The sequence below is a fragment of the Haemorhous mexicanus genome, chromosome 5 (genome assembly GCF_027477595.1).
Source record: "Haemorhous mexicanus isolate bHaeMex1 chromosome 5, bHaeMex1.pri, whole genome shotgun sequence".
NCBI classification, from domain to species: domain Eukaryota; kingdom Metazoa; phylum Chordata; class Aves; order Passeriformes; family Fringillidae; genus Haemorhous; species Haemorhous mexicanus.
In genome coordinates this window covers 51,825,686-51,844,133 of record NC_082345.1, presented here as the reverse complement: position 1 = coordinate 51,844,133, position 18,448 = coordinate 51,825,686, and the positions used below count along the sequence as shown (strand labels likewise).

The 18,448-nt window shown below is 39.0% G+C and overlaps 1 protein-coding gene across 3 annotated transcripts in view; it reads right to left on the bottom strand.

Moving 5' to 3' along the window:
- The window catches only part of MET (MET proto-oncogene, receptor tyrosine kinase), a 90,185-nt gene that overhangs the window by 4,087 nt on the left and 67,650 nt on the right, over positions 1-18,448 (bottom strand). For all 3 annotated transcript variants that reach the window (XM_059847146.1, XM_059847144.1, XM_059847145.1), the window contains exons 12-20: positions 14,534-14,680; positions 12,330-12,486; positions 11,392-11,532; positions 8,706-8,936; positions 6,229-6,309; positions 5,427-5,608; positions 3,746-3,855; positions 1,099-1,264; positions 79-215 (exon numbers count right to left, since the gene is read on the bottom strand). In XM_059847146.1, coding sequence (XP_059703129.1) covers positions 79-215; positions 1,099-1,264; positions 3,746-3,855; positions 5,427-5,608; positions 6,229-6,309; positions 8,706-8,936; positions 11,392-11,532; positions 12,330-12,486; positions 14,534-14,680 — 1,352 coding nt within the window. The remainder of the gene's footprint in view (positions 1-78; positions 216-1,098; positions 1,265-3,745; positions 3,856-5,426; positions 5,609-6,228; positions 6,310-8,705; positions 8,937-11,391; positions 11,533-12,329; positions 12,487-14,533; positions 14,681-18,448) is intronic.

The following is an 18,448-nucleotide window of genomic DNA, read 5'->3' as shown; positions in this document are numbered from 1 at the left end:
CTTTCCTCCCACAGTCTCAATTACTAAAGCACAAGAATGAACAGCATTTGCAGAAGCCTTTGCAAACTATTTACTTACAGTGGATCAGGGCAGTATTCAGGTTGCAGCAGCCTTCTTCCTTGTAGTAAGTAAACAGTTATATCAAAAGAATTTACATCAGGATAAGGTGGTGCCCCTCGTGTCATAAGTTCCCATAACAATACACCAAAGGACCACTAAGAAAACAAAGAAATAAATAAAAAGTTAAAGGGTTGGAGGGCTTTACATTCCTTTTTAGAAGATGGTTTGACAGATTTAAGCATTCAACTGCATGGACTTTCCCTTTGAAAAGTTGTTTTACTGCATTCAGCTTTCTTTTAAGTGGGCTAATAAATGCTGTAGGGACTTGAGGAGCCACTTAAATACGAGCCAGAGAATCTCAACAAAGTAAATGAAAGAAAATAAAAGCCTATAGGCCTGCTACTTTGCTGGTATGAATTGGCAGACTTCTTTTGAGGTTAATGGAGCTCTGCCAGTTGATGATCTGACTAACTCAGTGTAAATATGTGCTGAAGACAAAATACATGGTGAAAATTCTACGCATCACAGGTCAATCTGAATCTGGACTGAACAGAGAACTAAAATACAAAGCAATCCAGCCAACTGACTTCATTGTAACAATTTTTTCTTTTTAAATGGCCAGGTAATACTTGAGATTGATACAGGCAGCCAGTAAGTATTTATAAAGCAAATAAAGTGTTCTGGGGAACTATTAACTTTTACGAGTCTCCAAGTTAACCTGTTCTGTCAAGCTTTCCAGAGCCTCTCCCATAGCAGGGTTCTTGGCTTCTTGGAATGTCCTTAGTTTCCCTTGGAACAGGGTTTAACTCCTAATTCTTTCCTGAGCAGTAACATATAATCAGGTCAACAACTTCTTGCTTAGTGACTGGGACAAATACACTTTCTGGATGTAGAAAGACTCTTTTGTTCTTATGTGATCAAAAGCTAGATTCAAATATCAGTTTTCATTTGGAGTTGTTCCATTAATTAAATACTAGAAAGATGCCTCAGGTAATATAAAAGAAATAAATAGGTGATACAAATATGTTTGTACATTACCACATCTGACTTTGTTGTGAACTTCTGAGTTTGTAAACTTTCTAAAGCCATCCATTTCACTGGCAGTTTAGCTCCTGTTTTATTGTGCACACTGTAGTATTCTTTATCATAGACATCTCTAGCAAGACCAAAATCAGCAACTTTGACAGTGAATTTTTCATCCAACCTGGAGAAATGACAAATGCAAATGACATTATTTGCAACTGAGCAGGCCAGATTTACCGTGTTGGTGGATTATAATGACTGACTTGCATTTTTGAGACTGTGACTTTGGATGGCAGTACTTTATCTGGCATCTGTGAACTAATGTAGCACTGAAACAAAAGTGCAGCAAAGTACATTTGACACCCATTTAACACAGTGAATGAACTCAGGAAATTACTGATATTGTTTTGATATTACAATTTGAATTACAGTTATTTTAAAACAATTGCTCTGTATAAAAAGATTTTTGCTAATAGCCTATACATCCTGATTGAGTTCTACATCATTTCTTCCACAGCTGTTTTTTCTTCTGTTTCCTTAAAACCTGCTCATTTTTATTTCCAAGTTAATGCATCACCTTTCCTACTTACTCTCAGTTTTGATAAGGAGGGATCCATCATTATCCCAGTGACTGCCTTTATGTAATAATGTAGTCCTGTAACTAAGGATGAGTTTGGTGTGTATTCCAGGGGAAAATTATGGCATAACAAAAGTTCTGTTGGGGTTACAGCTGAGCCATACCAGAAGACCTCCTCAGCTTTGCTTCTCCTAAGCTTGGTATTTGTCCTGATAAGTGGTGTCATTGTTACAAACAAACAGAGTGTGGGTGTGGGCATTTTCAAGACTATCCTTCTGTGCATGTGCAGACCTAGTCACAGCAAGCATTTCCTTCTGGGCTTCTTTACAGCATCACACAGTCACAGAATGGGTGTGGTTGGAAGGGGCCCCTGAAGTTTAGTTCACCACTATCTCCCCTGCTCAGAGCAGGGTCTGCTACTCCAGGTTGCTCAGACCAGGTGGGTTTTGAATATTTGCAAGGATAAGGACTCCACTACCTCTCTGGCAACCTGGGCCAGTGTTCAGTCATCCCTGCAATAAAAGCATTACTATGTTTAAATGCAATTTTCTCTATTTCAGTTTGTGCCCACTGCCTCTTGGCCTGTCCTTGGGAACCACTTAGAAGAATCTCCCTTCCTCTTCTTTAATCCACCATATCAGTTATACATATGGATAAGATCCCCTCGAACCTTCTCTAGGCTAAATGATCCTGTCTCTCTCAGTGACAGCACATGACATTTCCCTGTCTTGAATTTATGAGGTTTCTGTCTGGACAGTTCTGGTCTGTTGAAGTCAGTGCATGGGACAGAACTATCTGCTGTATTTACTGATGTTGTAACTTAATCTGATGAAGGGAGTAGGAAGGAACTTTGATGGATTAACAGGAAACAGTTTATGCCATAGCAGGTTCCTGCACCTCTTCCAGGATAGTGGAATAAAGAGTCCCTGAGGACCGTATTTGCATGCTGGCTTCCTCTCTGATAGATATCACCAGTGCAGACATCACCAGTGCAGGGCCTGTACTGAGTGCTGGATTGCACACAGCCACTGGGGAAAGTGGGTCTGGTGGCAGCAGCTCTCCAGGCTCTGAAGTGCTGATCCCTATGGAAGTACGTTCAGTGGTCGTGTGAGACACCCTGAGAGCTGCTCCTTCCTCACCCAAGCAAGAGACAGTAGGCCAAGGGGAATGCCCTTTTGCCACCACTTGGACTTTGATTAGACAAACTAGGTCTTTTGTTCAGTAACCCGATGCATTTCTTCTTAGGAAATATGAAAATCTGCTTGTGGCTTTTTTTATCCCTTAAAAAAACCCAACACCTGCAATAAAATGTTCCTTTGCAGAGGCTGTTCAGCTGCACAGGTGTGCACCCTTGAAAAAAGAGTAAGACGTCTGATGTCACAGGTTAATGACCTTTTTGCCGCCAGAGTTCCAGTTTATGATGTGCTAAAAATAAACTTTAAGGCTGCGCTTCATTAATTCGCAACAACAGTGATAAATCAGCATAATCATATTGGCAAATCCTGTATCAGTTTGTCTTTGTGGGAACTGAACTGTCTGGCTTCCCAGACACTGGTAAGATTCTTTGAATGTTAATTTGTGTGCCTGGTTGAGCCAAAGTAAGCTCATACTCATGTAATGAAAGACTATTGTCAAGAGGTCTCATTGGTGTTTCTTTGTGTTCCTGTTTTTCTCACAAAGCTCCCCTGTGTTCCTCGCCCTCCTGGTTAGGTGTGGCAGCAGAGACATGCTGCTTCTGAAGAGGCTGGGTGGAAGCACAGCAAGTTGAGGCAACAGCAGTTTAACTTCCCTTAGGAGATGCCTTTTAAACTCTAACCAATGATTTTGAGAGGCTACACTTTCACCTCAGCTTTCTTATTTCTCACACTCAGAAAAAGCTTATGTGTTAGAAATGAGCCCTTTCCGAGATGAGTAGCTCATCAGTATGCAAGACGAACATCAGTATAATTGCAGAGCAATGAAAAAACCACCATCTTTTTACTAAAAAATAGCAGAATCCTGGAAACTTCAGTTTATTTCATCTCATCTCACTGTTTTACACAGAAGAGTGTGGTAATGTGGCTGAAAGCAGATGTTTGTACTTACATACAGTTTCTTGCTGCCAAATCTCTATGGACAAACTTTTTACTTGCAAGGTATTTCATTCCTTTTGCAACCTGAAGCCCAAATCCAATTAAATCTTTTACTGTTGGATTCTGTAAAATACAAACATTTATGATAAAATGAATGCAGAAGCTTAAGGATCAGACTGCTTTATGCTGTGACTCTAGGTTTTATACACCTCTCCTGCCACCAGAATGATCAAGAAAGTAGTGAAACTGGTTTAAGTTTAGGTCAGCTTCTTACCCCCAGTGAGAAAACACAGTATAAGAAAACAAAAGAGCTGACAGTCTCCAGAAGAGTAGAGTTTGCAGCATAAGCAGCATAACCTGACCTGAGAAGTGGAACAGTATGCTGAAACTTCAGCATCACAGATGATACACAAAATTCACACATGTGGACTTAAGGGTGACAGCATGTAACTCAGTAGAAGGTACTAACTGTGAACTTGGAGCTCATCAGCTGGAGATGACCAAGAGAAGAGAAAGTCCCATTTGGCACAAAATAGGTGCATCAGTATGATTTCATGAAAAAGGCAAATGAAGACTTAGTAGTTACCAGAGGACGATTTTTGGCAATGATTGTTTACTCTTTCTTCTTGCCTACATGGTGAGATGATACTCAAAATGTTAAATATCAAAATAAGTATAGATATCAACCTGTAAATCTTTTATGGCAATCATATGACTTGTAATACTTGTAATAGTGAGGATCCTACAGATTTTTGTGGTTTTGACATTGCTCCTTATAGTTTTCTTTTGTGGAACAATCTGATTCAACTGCAGTCATTATTCTATTTATTTCAGGAAGGACCATGGCACTATTTACAGACAAAGGCTCTGGTGCTTGTAGAATGAAAGAAGCTCAAACAGCAGCAGGTCCTGGCCTCAGAATGCTTAACTCCTCCAAAAATTTGTTGAAATGAAATTTTTTTCAATTGTACTGGCTATTGCTGATTGCAAGGACAAAATCCTATTAAAAGCAAGGACAAAATCCTATTGGCTCAGAAATCACTTTATATTGTTCTAACACTGTGAAATAGGTGAAATACTACAGTGTAAAGTGGACTTGCACTGCCTGAGGTAAGACCTGTGGTCTTCTACTTGAGAGAAAGCAGGGAGGCACATTTGAGGAATCTACAGTCTTTCAATGGAAATGGGGAAGATTGCTGATTAAAGAGTATGCATAGTTTGTATAACAGCTCCTGTTTTTCTTTCTTAAGATAAGAAGAAAAAATATTGATAAGAAATATACGGTGACACTAGTAGCACATGGAGTTCCCTTACCTAAGAGTTGGAAAAGCAGATGCAGCTGACTGGCACTGCTGTGCAAAGGTCAACAGAGATGTGCCAGTTTAACCAGCAGATGATTGGGCCCCTGGACGTAGATCTCATAAACACATTTGTTTATAAAGAGGATTATGGATGGGAAATGAGAAATACTTATTGCTGATAATTTCTGGGAAACATTCTAGAGAGGAATTTGAGGGGGAGGGCAAGGAGTGGCACTGCTGTGGCTGGGCTCAATGCCAGACTAAGCAAGTGCTAAAGGTTAAGGTGCAGTACCAGCAGCGAGTTGCAGACGTAATGTAATTATGAGAGCCTGTAAGTGTTGGAGCAGGGCGTGGCCAGACTTGCATTTCCCTCTACACCTCACCAGTACTTACGTGAGTCTCATTCCTAATGAAGTTTCGAAGATCTCCGTGTTTCATGTATGGAAGAACAACTAATGGGGATCCTTCATTGGGCAAACAGATTCCCAGGAGTGACAGAACATTGGGATGAGTGAAATCTTTCATGATTATTCCTTCTTTCAGAAACTGAGCTACTTCTTCCAGGTCTGTAATCCCTGAGAAATTCAGTCATAAAATGAGTTAATTAAAAGAAACAGAAAAAAACTAGGGTTCATTTCTCTACAGCATGTCATTGTACAACAAAGTGATAATGAGAGACTTCAAACATGCTCTCCACCTCCCACATTACAATGAGGTCATGTACATTGGTTTTCCTACAATGACCAAATACAGGCTGTTGGTAATTTAAATTTTGTTTCTCCATTTCTTATTTTGAATGATTTAAAATTGAAGAACAACACTTGAGTAAAGTCCTTTTTAAATGTTGTTATGCTATCTTTCTGTTTTTCCAGCAGCTTTGCCCACTCTTCAGCAGTTTAACTTCCAAACCCAAATCTTCAGTACTCAGTAGAATAAAAAAATGACACTACCTTTCCCTTATTTTCTAGAGTTTTTTTCTTTGTAGAGGAAGTATATGGACATTTCATTTGATGTAAAAATATATGCCAATATGTTGTGGTAATCTGGAGTAATTGGAATTGCTCCAAAGATAAATCTGATTCAGCTGCAACCAAGAATCTTTGTTTGTGAATGTATACTTCACTGGAATTTATTGGTTCACCCCAGTTATCTTTGGAATTAATAGTAATGTCTCACTATTAAACATGCAACTCACTATTCAGTGACTTCACAGCACAATGAATTTTCCTGCTGTCGTTATCCAGCAACGTCCCATGGTACACACAGCCAAAATGTCCTGTATAAAAAAATGAGCAATATTAGCTTTAAGGAGTAAAATTAGCTTTCTGGTATTTTCCACTGGGTAGCAATTATACTGTAAGAAAGTGATCACATTCCATTTCTATCCAATTCCCAACACTTGTAATATATACTTCCTAACTAACATATTAAAATAAATGGAATTGGACCATTACATAAAACCACCATTCATAAAATCACCATTACATAAAACCACCACTACATAAAACCATCATTACATAAAATGAAAACTCTACTCGCAGCATAATTGGTGTTTCTTGACCTAAATGGAGAGTATAACTAACGACAAGGCTGGCGCCACAAGCATTTAGTGCTCTTGTAATGACTAAGCACACGAAACCCACGTCAGCCCATTCCCATCATCTCCTGTGACATGGGTGGCCAAGGAGGACACCTGGAAGGCACAGGGAGCAGCTAGGACATGACCACTGGATTGGTGGTTCCCAGTGATCTGCAAGCCCATGCTAAGTGGTCCACTGGACTGGACAAACTTGATGCATCTGATGGAAAGGACAGCCACTCTGGGATTACAGCAGCTCAGGTCTTGCTATTCCATGGAAAATGTTGAATGTTAAAAGTGATGTGCTGGCTGTGGATGGTTTGGGAGTTGCTCTACTGATCACAGACTGATGACACCATTTGGCAGTTTTTTCCTATGGCCTAGTTCCAAGTATAAAATATCACTAAAAGATGAAGAACAAAATTTGCCTTCTTTCTCATGGTCTGAGCAGTGAAATGAGCTGCCAGGGACACAGAAATCCTGTACTTTCCTGCCAAGCAAATGATGTTGTCTACCAAAACTTACTATGAGAAGTCAGGTTTACCAGTTTGGGAAACAGTGAAATTTGAGCTCCAGGTTCACACATTAATTTCTCTAAATCAAATTATGTACGTGCAGTTGTGGCTTCCTTCACAGATGAACTATTTACTGGAAACTTTTAAAATACTAATATTTGCAGTTAGAAAGCATAATTTTTTTTTTCTTAAGTGTGAGCTCTACAGAGAACAAGACTATCTGATTAATTTTACTACGTTCCAGTCATAAGTTCTGGTCAGAGATCAGTTTGCTGTGCTTTTGGCTTGAAGTAAAATTAATCCAAAGTTTGTTTTATAAAAGCAACTAAAATCCCATCAGACCACAGATTGCTTGGAGCCTGGGCACAAATCCTAAAGCTTGGATTGGGTGTGTCTAAAATATTTTGGGGTTTGGCCCATTTCTGGTTAGAAGGGAGAAAATTTAAAACGGCTAATTATCTCAGTGTCATTCCAGATCTTTTCAACATTTAAAAAATGGGAAATTACTTGGAGTTTTCCAAAGCAAAAAAAGAAAAGAAAAAGGCCCACCCTTGCTTTGGGGATGATAAAGTGTAATACATAGAAGTGAAACACACTGACTGTTTGTTTGATTTGTGGCTCTTGTCCTGCAGAAGAAGCATTAAAAATATCATTTATAGCCAATTTTTTTATCAGTATTCTGATACTCAACAAGAGAACTCTCATGCATGATCTGTAGAAATACTGAAATACAGCTTGTACTTTGGTTACTAATAGGTACTCAGTCACACAGAGTTTAAAAATATCCCAAACAGAAATACTGGCTTGGGCTATGAAAGGTAAAGGGAACTTGCTTATGAAGATGTAGAGGAATAGAAGTGATGAGAGAAACTTAGAAAAATAGGAGACTTGCTAAATCAGGGACAAAACTAAGGGGAAATGAATCAAGGGCTACATATTTCTGCAGCTGGCATGAGAGGAATGAGGTGATATGAAGAGCATTTTCTGGGAGGAAACAAGCAGCAAATTCCTCAGAGCTGGTAGAAACTTGAGGAGGCAAAAGGGGAGTGGGCACTTCACCTGGGCCATGGAGACTTTTACTGTTTGCACTAATGACTGCAGTAGTCTCCTTTGTCATATAGCAATCCTGACAGATCATAGGCTCCAAGCTTGAGGTCACCTGAGTTCCTGCCTCGGCATCCCCTGCCATTTAGGTGTGTGCCTTAGGTTTCATGTAATATCCTGTGGCAGATTCACTCCCACACCACAGCCTCATGGATCAGAAGCCCTGGCTGAGCTTTCTGTGGCCTGGAAAAGGGTGAGAGTGAGGCAGCTGGAGGGGGACCAGCAAGTCCTTGAGTTTAAAAGAGCCTCATTAATTGGCAGACTCCTTCCTCCTGATGGTGTCTTCTCAACTGATCGGATGCACTGACTTCAAAAGAGAGCCCCTTCATTCCCCCCTTGATTCTGAACATGGTATGCAATGCCATAAGAGCTGAAAAGCTTGGAAAAAATCTCTGTATAGACACCTTATTCAGAATGGTTTATAACGAATGGGTGTGCAAAAAGAGGAGCAGTTTGCAATGTTGCAGTACCCACCTCTTCCTATTACTTCACTGAAGTGCACAATCAGACTGTCGGCACCAATAACCACGTGCTGCACCTCTTTGACCAGGTCAGGATTTAAGGCACTGATGTCTATGTGGACATTAGTCTGGAGAAGTGGACTGGCTAAATCTGAGTCTCCGCTAGACAGAATCGGGGAGAGGTCAGAGTGAGGATACTGGGCAGGTCTGCACGATCCATTCTGAGACATGCTTGGAAACTGATCTGGAAAACGAACAGAAACTGTTATAATCCTTTCAAACTCCTCCTTGAAAAATGAAGAGTTTTATTGCATTGGTAAGAAAGGTTTGATTTTATCAGTTTGGAAGTGGCTTGGCTTTACGGAAGTTTTAGTCACAAAGGGAAAATGAAAATATGTATTGGTAATCTGCCAGCCTCCAGGAAAACCATGTCACTAGAAACTTATGCTTGTCTCAGCTCTACTTTTATGAAAGTAAATGGCAAAACTTCCACTTTTCTGAAGGGATGGAATGAAGCCTTGTCACTTCTTGCCAGAGAGAGGTTATAGCATTTCTAGCAATTGGGAGTAACAAGATTAAAACAGAAAAATTACAACAATATTGGAGGAGGAGGTAGTGAACAATTGAAAACATGAAGCTTTTTATTACTGTCATGTTCTAATTTGGTAGGGAACTTTTACACTTCACAAAGGTTTCCAAAGTGCTGGTGAGTAGCTGTATTTATCCAATGGTAAATATTCAACCAGGGAAATGCCTAGAGGTGATTCATTTCCTGTAACTGCTGAAGGTATTACAGTTGGTGCTACTCATGAAAAAACCATGAGCCATCTGATATAGCAGAAACTAAAATATTTCAGTAAATCCAGGAGTATCTATTTGAGATTTTTTTTTTAATCAACAGCATGTTGTTCAGGTATTTCCAATTGGTTTTGTTTAAAATCTTTTTCCTAATATTTTGTATGACTGAATGAAAGAACTATGTTTAGTTTATACCAATTTCAGTCTGGAATTATTTCAGTGGAGTGATGAGCTGAATTTAGTCCAGGGTCAAAAAACAAAAAAAAGAGAGTAAATTTACCTACAGAAATTATCAGGTATCTTATTACAAAAAGTAAAAAATATTGTACAGACATTATTTATTTCTGCATAAAACTTGTGAAATTTTTATAAAGTGCTTTTTTCACTCTGGGAGGTGAGAAATACTCTGTTATTTTCTCTAGGAACAAAAATACCAGCTCTTACAACTTACAAATGAGTTTATTTGTAACTAAAGGCAAATATCTATTTAATAAACACAGTAAAATAATCTAGCCATGGCCACAAAATAATATTTACAGCTGCAAAATGTAAACCTGCATGTATTCATTGAATAACCGGCATGTTTTCATGCAGGTTATTTCATTCATTGACAATATTCATTATTACTTCATTCTTTCATTCTTTCATTCTTTGATAAAATTGACATCAACATTGCTACAGGAACATCTGATGAACACACATGCTTCTTGGATGCACTCTCCACTGCGCTTTGCCAGCACACAGTGGTTGCAGGACCACTGTGGATTTATCTTCCACCAAGGATCTTTGCATAATTTTGTCTCATGTACCACTTTCCCTTCTAACCAGCAGCGTGGGCTTTTCTTTCCCTTTGGAAATTTTTCAATCAAGAAACTTCCTGTACAAGCTGGTGGCAGCAATAAAGAATAATACGGGAAGCCGGGAGCAGGCCTGTGTCTCAGATAGCTCCGTGACTGGGGCTTGCAAAGGGGGAACAGAGATTTGGAGTTATTTCTATGGAGTTGTATGCAGCAGCACCTGAAATTGTACAAGGCTATGTCTATACCAAGACTAACAATTATCTGTGATATCTCACACATCATAATTTGGTAACTCCTAATAGATAAAGGCTCTTCAATGGTGATCACAGAACATGATCTCCACACGTGTTAAAGGAGCTTAGCATGGTATGATAAGTGTAGCAGACTGCTCTACTGAAGAATACCCACTTTAAAGTCATATTATACAGCACAAAAATATATTTGGTGTAGGATTATTCTAACCTGAGTCTGGCATAATGGCATAATGGCAGGTGGCATATGGACCTCCATTCAATTTGTCACAGTCTCCATATCCTTTGAGCTTAATTTTTAAAATTAACATTTCTGCATTATACAATGTCCCATTTTACAGGAGGGGCATTAACAGACGAAAGAATATCAGTTTACAAAACCCCACGTTCCATGTCGGACTGACAGAACTGCTTTATTATAACTGTAGGAAGTCACTGGGACACACTAAGCCTACAGCCACTTGATGTTATCATTAAAATCAGCCTTTTCTGATTTGTGGGGGATTTATGCATAGTGTGATGGATCTTAGGACAACACAGAATCACTATATACACTAGCTCCTAATAACTTGTGGAGCATACTTATAGAGAGTTTTTATGAATTGTATTTTATTTATTCTTTGAACCTGAGTAAAAGTAAAAATCCTAGGCACCTTGATCTTGGGAAGCACCTGAGAAGCTCAGTTAAAATAGCAAGCCTGTGAATACTTAAGAGTCCCAAAAATACAGAAACAGACAAATCAGATGAGAAACTGAAATTAGGATACTGATCAAAATAGCTATCATGTGAAGACATGAAAACCAAGATATGTAAAATATCCTCCATACTGATTCCTAATTAGAGTCATACCTTCTAGAAAAGTTGATCTGTAGTCTACAGATTCGCTTGAAACCATTTCTGTTGTTGGACTTACGCTCCTTGCACTCACCAGCCTGTCCAGGTGAGGAGTGTGCACTCTGCCATCATAACGAACTAGGTCACTTCCCAGATCTGAAGGGGGAGGAGAAAGCAATATTAGAAAACCCTCATGTTTTCAGTATGCCAATATTGATTTATCTATTTATTTAAATTTAGATTTTCTGCTCTGCTGGGAAGAGGGTTAGGTTCTTGCTCTGGCAGATGTGCAGGACTTGAACTTGAGCTTTTTTTGCAGTGCACGATTTTCTGGAAAAAAATCTTGTGTTGAAGACCCCCTCTTAGCTATACTGGAAGATCACCGACTGCTTTGAAGACTCTAGGGCCAGCTTCATGGTCTGACTGTGATAGTGCAGAAGGACAACTCTTGGTTTTACACTAACTCCCCTTCTCCTCCCACCTTACATAGTGTGGCAGCTTCCACGGGAAGGAAACCCAGACACAGGGGCCAGAGAAGAACAGGAGTCTGACCAATTTCCTGATTTGAGGGAAAAAAAGACCAGGAGACTGCAGCACTCTGTCTTGTACAACTCATGCACAGCCTGGATGAAGCTGAAGTACTTGTGATTCCATGCATGTCATTTACTCATCCCCTCTTCCAAAGCTGATTAGGGAAAAGAAGTTACTAAGTTTTCCTAATAGCTCAGAGTTCCTCAGAAATCCTTCTGCTTAAGGCATAATGTGGCCCTTCACCCAGCTCGGGCTCTTGCCAAGCACTGAAATGCAACTGAACATTGGGACTTGATTGTGAAACCTCTGCTGACAGGCCACAACAGGGCAATGCATGGCAGTTAAGCAAAGCATAAAATTATGTCAGTTTTTAAAATCTAAGATAATAATGGAATTATTTGATGGGATTGACTATGATGGACCTTTAATTTGTTTCTTCTTCCTTCTCCAGAAGAAAACCACCAAAAAGACAAAAATTAAGATTGATGTTGAAAGAATTCCAGCAATTAGTCCCGTGAAATTCTGATCTTGCCGGATCAGCACTTTTCCGATAACTGTTGACAAAACTTCTTGCTTCCACTGAAATAACAAAGAAAAAAATAGTGTAATGATTTCCAAAGACATGTAAGAACTAGATTATTAGTACTAACGTATGAGCTGACATGTCTCATATGTATTAAATCTTGATTTTGTGATGCTGTACTGTGATAAGGCACTGTGAGGGGAGAAATTGTTATATCGGTGTACATGAAAACAGAGCTACATGTTTATGACTCATTTCTCACCTTCAAGAGCTCTGGTAGTGACACAGCTCTGTATTTGATACACCACACACACAGCATGCACTCACATGCACTCTGGATAACAGGGTTCCACTGTTACCAGATGCTATTTCAAAATGTTAAATTCCTACTTTTACTCATATGGAGCATGGAATGGGCCTATGGATATATGGGCTGACATGTACATAAAAAAAATAGACCAGCTCTCTTTAGTGTATGTCCTTCTGGCACAAATATCCTGTAACATCAAACTCACTCTCTTGTTGACAGCATGCTTGTATTTTAGTTCCCAAGGTCACGTGAGCCTGTCCCTTGCCAGCTTCTAGCTTGTTGACCGTTTAAAGAAACAAAACTAAACAAAAAAACCAACCCCCAAAACCAACAACCAAACAAGCACCAAGCAGCTAACAGGGAAAAACTGTTTTAGGTCACACAGCACTAGCTCAGTCAGTTGGAATGCATTTGGCCATCTTTTCTCTTCCTCCTGTGGAATTCATCCCTCTGGGTACTGTAATGATGGATTTGCCCGTCAAAAGAGCAAATTTTCTTCTTCGCTGGGCAGACTACAATTTCTGAGTCTCCTTGCCAGTAAACAAGTAGAAACCTTGTTTAACCCCTTTATGTTTTGTTCTTTTCTGTGCATGAAACATGTCACACATATCTGTTCCTTAGAAGTTAAGAAAATATTACAGAGTAGAACTAATTGAATGCAATGTTAGTCCTGGTCAAATATGCAAAAATACAACATATTAACTGAATGCAACTTGTGCACAAGTATTATTATATGAAACTAGGCACTTAGAAATCTGGGGGACCTACACCAAAAGGAGACCTGCATCTAATTTTATAGCCTGCCTGATATCCAAGAAAATGAATACTTACTTTAAAAAAGAAATTGATATTAAAATAAATTACTAGTTACCATATTAATAAGTCAAATTAGTTTTATATTTACTTAGATTGCAGTAGCACATAGGAATATCATTCAGTTTTATATTTACTTAGATTGCAGTAGCAGATAGGAATATCATTCAGCCCAGGATCCTGTGAGATGAATGTCATAAAGACATTGAAAAAATAGATGTCCCTGCTTCAAAGAGCTTACATAGACTTTGATCCTAACCACACTTACATGACCAGCAAAGTCTCCACTTTTTTCAGTGAATTAGAGTACAGTTTCATAGTTTAAAGGTAATCCCATTCCAATTTCATTTTTCTATATCTTTAAAAAAATACAAATGTATTGAAAGATTTATGTCTTATTCTATAAATCTGTATGTCTACAATTCAAATTTGCAGTAGCACACTGAATGACTCTAATGAGACCACCTTTAAAGCAATGACTCAATCTTTTGTCCTAAGTGTCTTCTTCTTATAAAAAGAATTGAAATAAAATTATAAAATGCAAACAAAAATAAAAAAAACCTTCAGGAAAGATTTGGTCCTCTTGACTGCAGCAGAATATTTTGTTGAAAAAGGGGCTTGTGAGTTCCAAAGTAAAACTACTCCATTATAGCTTCTTATTCTTCCCCACACGTTTCCTCTTGTGTTTGGATTAATAACTATAATTTTATTTCTGTGCTTAGTTCAGGTCCTACTTTGTGCCTAAGGCTCCACAAAGTCTCTGTACAAACAGGTAATAACAATAGTGATGATCATATTTATTTTAAAATAGCTGATATTATTTGAATTTCCATCCCAAACAAACAGGCATAGAGATATCTCTGTAAGCAAAGACTTAGGCTTAAATTTTATTTAGGCTTAAAGTTTACTGGTTCAATAGTGACACTGTGAATAATAATAAAAATGGCATTAATATCTCATGTGTGGTGTAGTTGCCTCACCTCTATATTTAGCTCACTGTTGGATTTCAGGAGATCGCTGGGAACCGTACACAGAATTGATTCCGACTGCAGGAGAAGGTTTTCGCAGCTTTTGTTTCCCACTTTTAGCACCTCACCTTTAACAGCTTCTGAATCAATATAATTTCCCTTGAAAAAAAATCAATTTCATATTACATAGCCATCTCATAAAAGTTAAGTAGTTACAAGCTTGAAAGATATTTTAATGAAGAATAAATTGTGAAATAAAAGACTAATGAGAATTTACACTGTTCTGTCAATATGCATGTATAGGCTTATTTCATGTAAATGCAACTTTGACAGAGGGGCCAGTGTAGGATGGTAAACTTTACAGATAAAATCTGCTGTCACTCATACAGATCATACAGACTTCTGAAATTTTAAATGTCTGAGGGATTAATCCTGTTGGTCCTGTTTAGATTTTTGCATAATTTGTTTAAGAAAGGACACATTATGTAACACTGTTGTTTACACAAAACTGGCATTATATTATCCACAAGCTAAAGGCATCTCAAACATTTTGTTTGCAAGTGGTTATGGTAGCTGAAATGAAGCTTTCAAAAAGAAGTAATTAATTAAAATAATACACAAGTCTGTTAAAATCATGTTCCACAGACCAAAAAGGAAAAATTCTTGGTTAAGTTGAGGCATGAAAAGTACACTTCTTACCCAGAATACCTGCTCTCACATCCCAGACTTGGATGAGAAATTATTGCTTCTGATACTGTGACAGTAGAATCCAAAGGCCAAGTTTAGGGTTTTTTGTGCTCAGGAGTGCATCTCTATTTAAGAGCTGCCCTAGCCCAGGTACAGCCCAGCTCAAGATGAAAGAAGGGACATATTAAGTGGGATTGAAGGAAAGAAGGGAGAAGGGAGGGACTAATACAGGCTATTTATATGGACTGGATCTGGGAGTCTTCCATGAGAAGGGAGGAAGGCATCACAGCTGACACCACTGTGAAGCCTTGTATATTGGAAAGAAAACAAGAATCCCATTCTGAGGGGCAAAAAATAATCTTACTTTGGCATATGTTTTAGATCTGCTTCACAATGAGACTGAACCCTGGGAAAACTGTAATAAATGTATAGGAGAGCCAGCTTAATGTCCTATTTTGATGGCAAAGCCACACCCCAGGTAAATGCTTTTTAATTGCTGGCCATAAAAGTCCATTTTTCACTCTATCTTCTGTCTAGTCAAAGCCATTCTGTTTGGTGTTAAGTAATAAAATATTCCTGGGCTGGGGAGCATAGGAATGCTTATTGCTTATTCATTTGGAGACTTGTGGCAATTGTGAGCCAAATCTTTCCTCTGAATGATGTACCTCAAAAGATTTGAATTTAATTCTTCCATCTTCAGGATAAATATATTATCCTGGAGAGTATGGTTGATTGGTCTCTTCTTCTACACCAAAGCCTAGAATTTTTTCTCCACCAAAGCTGATGGAAAAATGGGGAAAAAAAATCATACTGATATTTCCTAAGGTGGTCTTTAGCCAGTTATAAGGATGGCAGCCTTTACTTACTACTCTGACCATTGTGCTACCATTAATATATTATAGTTTCAAATATGTTCACTATGATATTTAAATATATTAAGAGTTTCAAAAAGCTTTCAGAAGTGGTTTTGCTCTTCTTGGCACAACAGAATTTGCCTACAATTTTAGGAAAAGGAGGAAACTGGCTCCTGTGAGAACTGAGAAAAAATATTTCCTCTTTTCAAATGTGTATTACCCCCTTCTTGGTGAGCAACGCCCTTGAACGCAAGCTAGAGAAGTTAATCTTCAAGCCGTACTGGGTAGCTGTTGCAACCCAATCTGATAGCACAGCCACCTCACAACTTTTAGAGATGGGAATAACTTGGGTAAAAGTCTAAAAGCAGCAGAAGAACAGTAAACTAACTAAGGTGTGAAGATTCTGAGACTGGTGTCAGAAGCATTTTTGAGGCTCCTAAGCAGGGTGAGCAGGTTGACTTGGGAAGAATGAGGAATTACTGCAGCTGCAGAGGTTCACCTTCAGCTTGCTCAAAAATACCACAGTTTCCATATTGCTGTCTTTTGGACCAGGTTTTGAGAGTTACGATTTCCTGTGCCATGTGAAAGAAGATTGACAATAGAGTGACCCACAAAGAGGCAAAAATATTTCCTTATGATTGTCTCATAAAGAAAGTATTGCACTGGTTTAAGAATAGAGTAGGCAAATTAGTAAGTCTTGCCCTACTCTGGATTTTAAGAAGTGCCAGAGCACAGCCAAGATCTCAGATGTGCTGTATAGCATGCCAGTTGTTACACATTGAATTGCAACTGTGCTATGTATTTCTCTAGTGGAAGATTTATATTTGTAAATATACTTTATTTTCTGGTGGCCCATGCCTAGACTTACTCTGGAGCAATGCACAGAGTCCCTGCACCATCTTAGTGCACAATCACAACCCCAGAACAGACCAGGCCTCTGAGCTAACTGAAGAAAGATGCTTCTCTTATTTATTTGTTGCTTAGTGGTTTGGTTTGTTTTTTTTTTTTTTTTGGGGGGGGGGGGTGTTTGTGGGGTTTTTTTTGGGGTTGGGTTTTTTGGTTTTTTTTTATTTCCCCACAGCTAGGATGCTCTCGGCTGTCAGCAGCCCAGCTTGCAGGTCTGGATCAGTGGCTTCTAGGGGAGGCAGCAAGTGGACTCTGTCCTTTTCAGCAGACTCAGCAGTGAAACACCAGAATTTCTCCTGCCCTGACAGCTTTCCACATTGGCTTTCCACTCCAGGAGATGGGAGTCCTTCTAAAGAGGTCTTCATGGTGTTGAAGCTGAGTTTTTGGTCGTGACCCCTCTGACTGGGGCGTGGTGGGCACCAAGAGACTTGAAAGAGCCTCATAGCTGGCAGAGCAAGACAGTGATGATGTGGGATGCTGAGAGGCTGGCACTAAAGACAAGGAGGACTGGCATTTGTGGCACACAGTGCCCTGACTGTGTTTTAAATAGAAAACCTAATGTTTTCTTGTGAATAACATTTTCTTACAAAAACATCTTCTGGTCATCAGGGTAAACCAAACAGAACATTTCAATCAGTACCCACTGTCATTTGATGAAAGCCAAATATGTCACACTAGAATAGTTAGACTGAAAAACTTGTGATAAAAGTTCCCTCCGCCCCTCTGAAACTAATTAAGAAAGAGATAAAAGAACTTTGGTTTGGTAGAACAGACTGTTCACTGAAGCAAGCTGCCATTTAATTTCATGCTGAGCTTGCTTAATTACTCCACAAAATATGATCGTGAGGCATGTAAAGTTGTGTGTGGGCATTTTTGAATGTGGGTACGGGGCGAAGGGAAAGTGTTGCCAATATGGCTTGTAATGCTCTTTTGGCTCCTGACTAAAATTTTTGAAAGTTGTCTCACAGTTTTGATAGAAGCACCCCACTATAACTAATTCTATTTAGAAGAAGATGTTAAATTGGTGCCTGTTCATGCTTTGTTCTAGCAGACCACCTTTCACCAATGCTGTTCTTCAGCTGGTTGTCAGGAAATAACCAAGACATTAGGCTTAGGGAGACATCTGCCTTGGGTGCCATCACTACAGGTCAATACTACAAAATTGTGACTTTGGTCAGTTGTCACTATGACAATCCTCAGTCAGCCTTTCTTATCTAAATGTGTTTTTTCTATCAATAAACAGTACCAGAGACCTCTTCAGGGAGAATACAAGAGTAAGCAAAGTAGAAAGTTAATAAAACAACTAATTTTTGACCCTCAGTGTCTCTGAAGATTATAGAGCAAGTTCTCATGGAGATCTTCCAGGCAGAGGAAGGACAAGAACACGACTGGGAACAGCCAGCACAGGTTTCCCAAGGGTGTATTTTGCCTGCCCAACCTTCTAGGCGGACAGGACTGGCTCTCTAGATGAAAGGAGAGC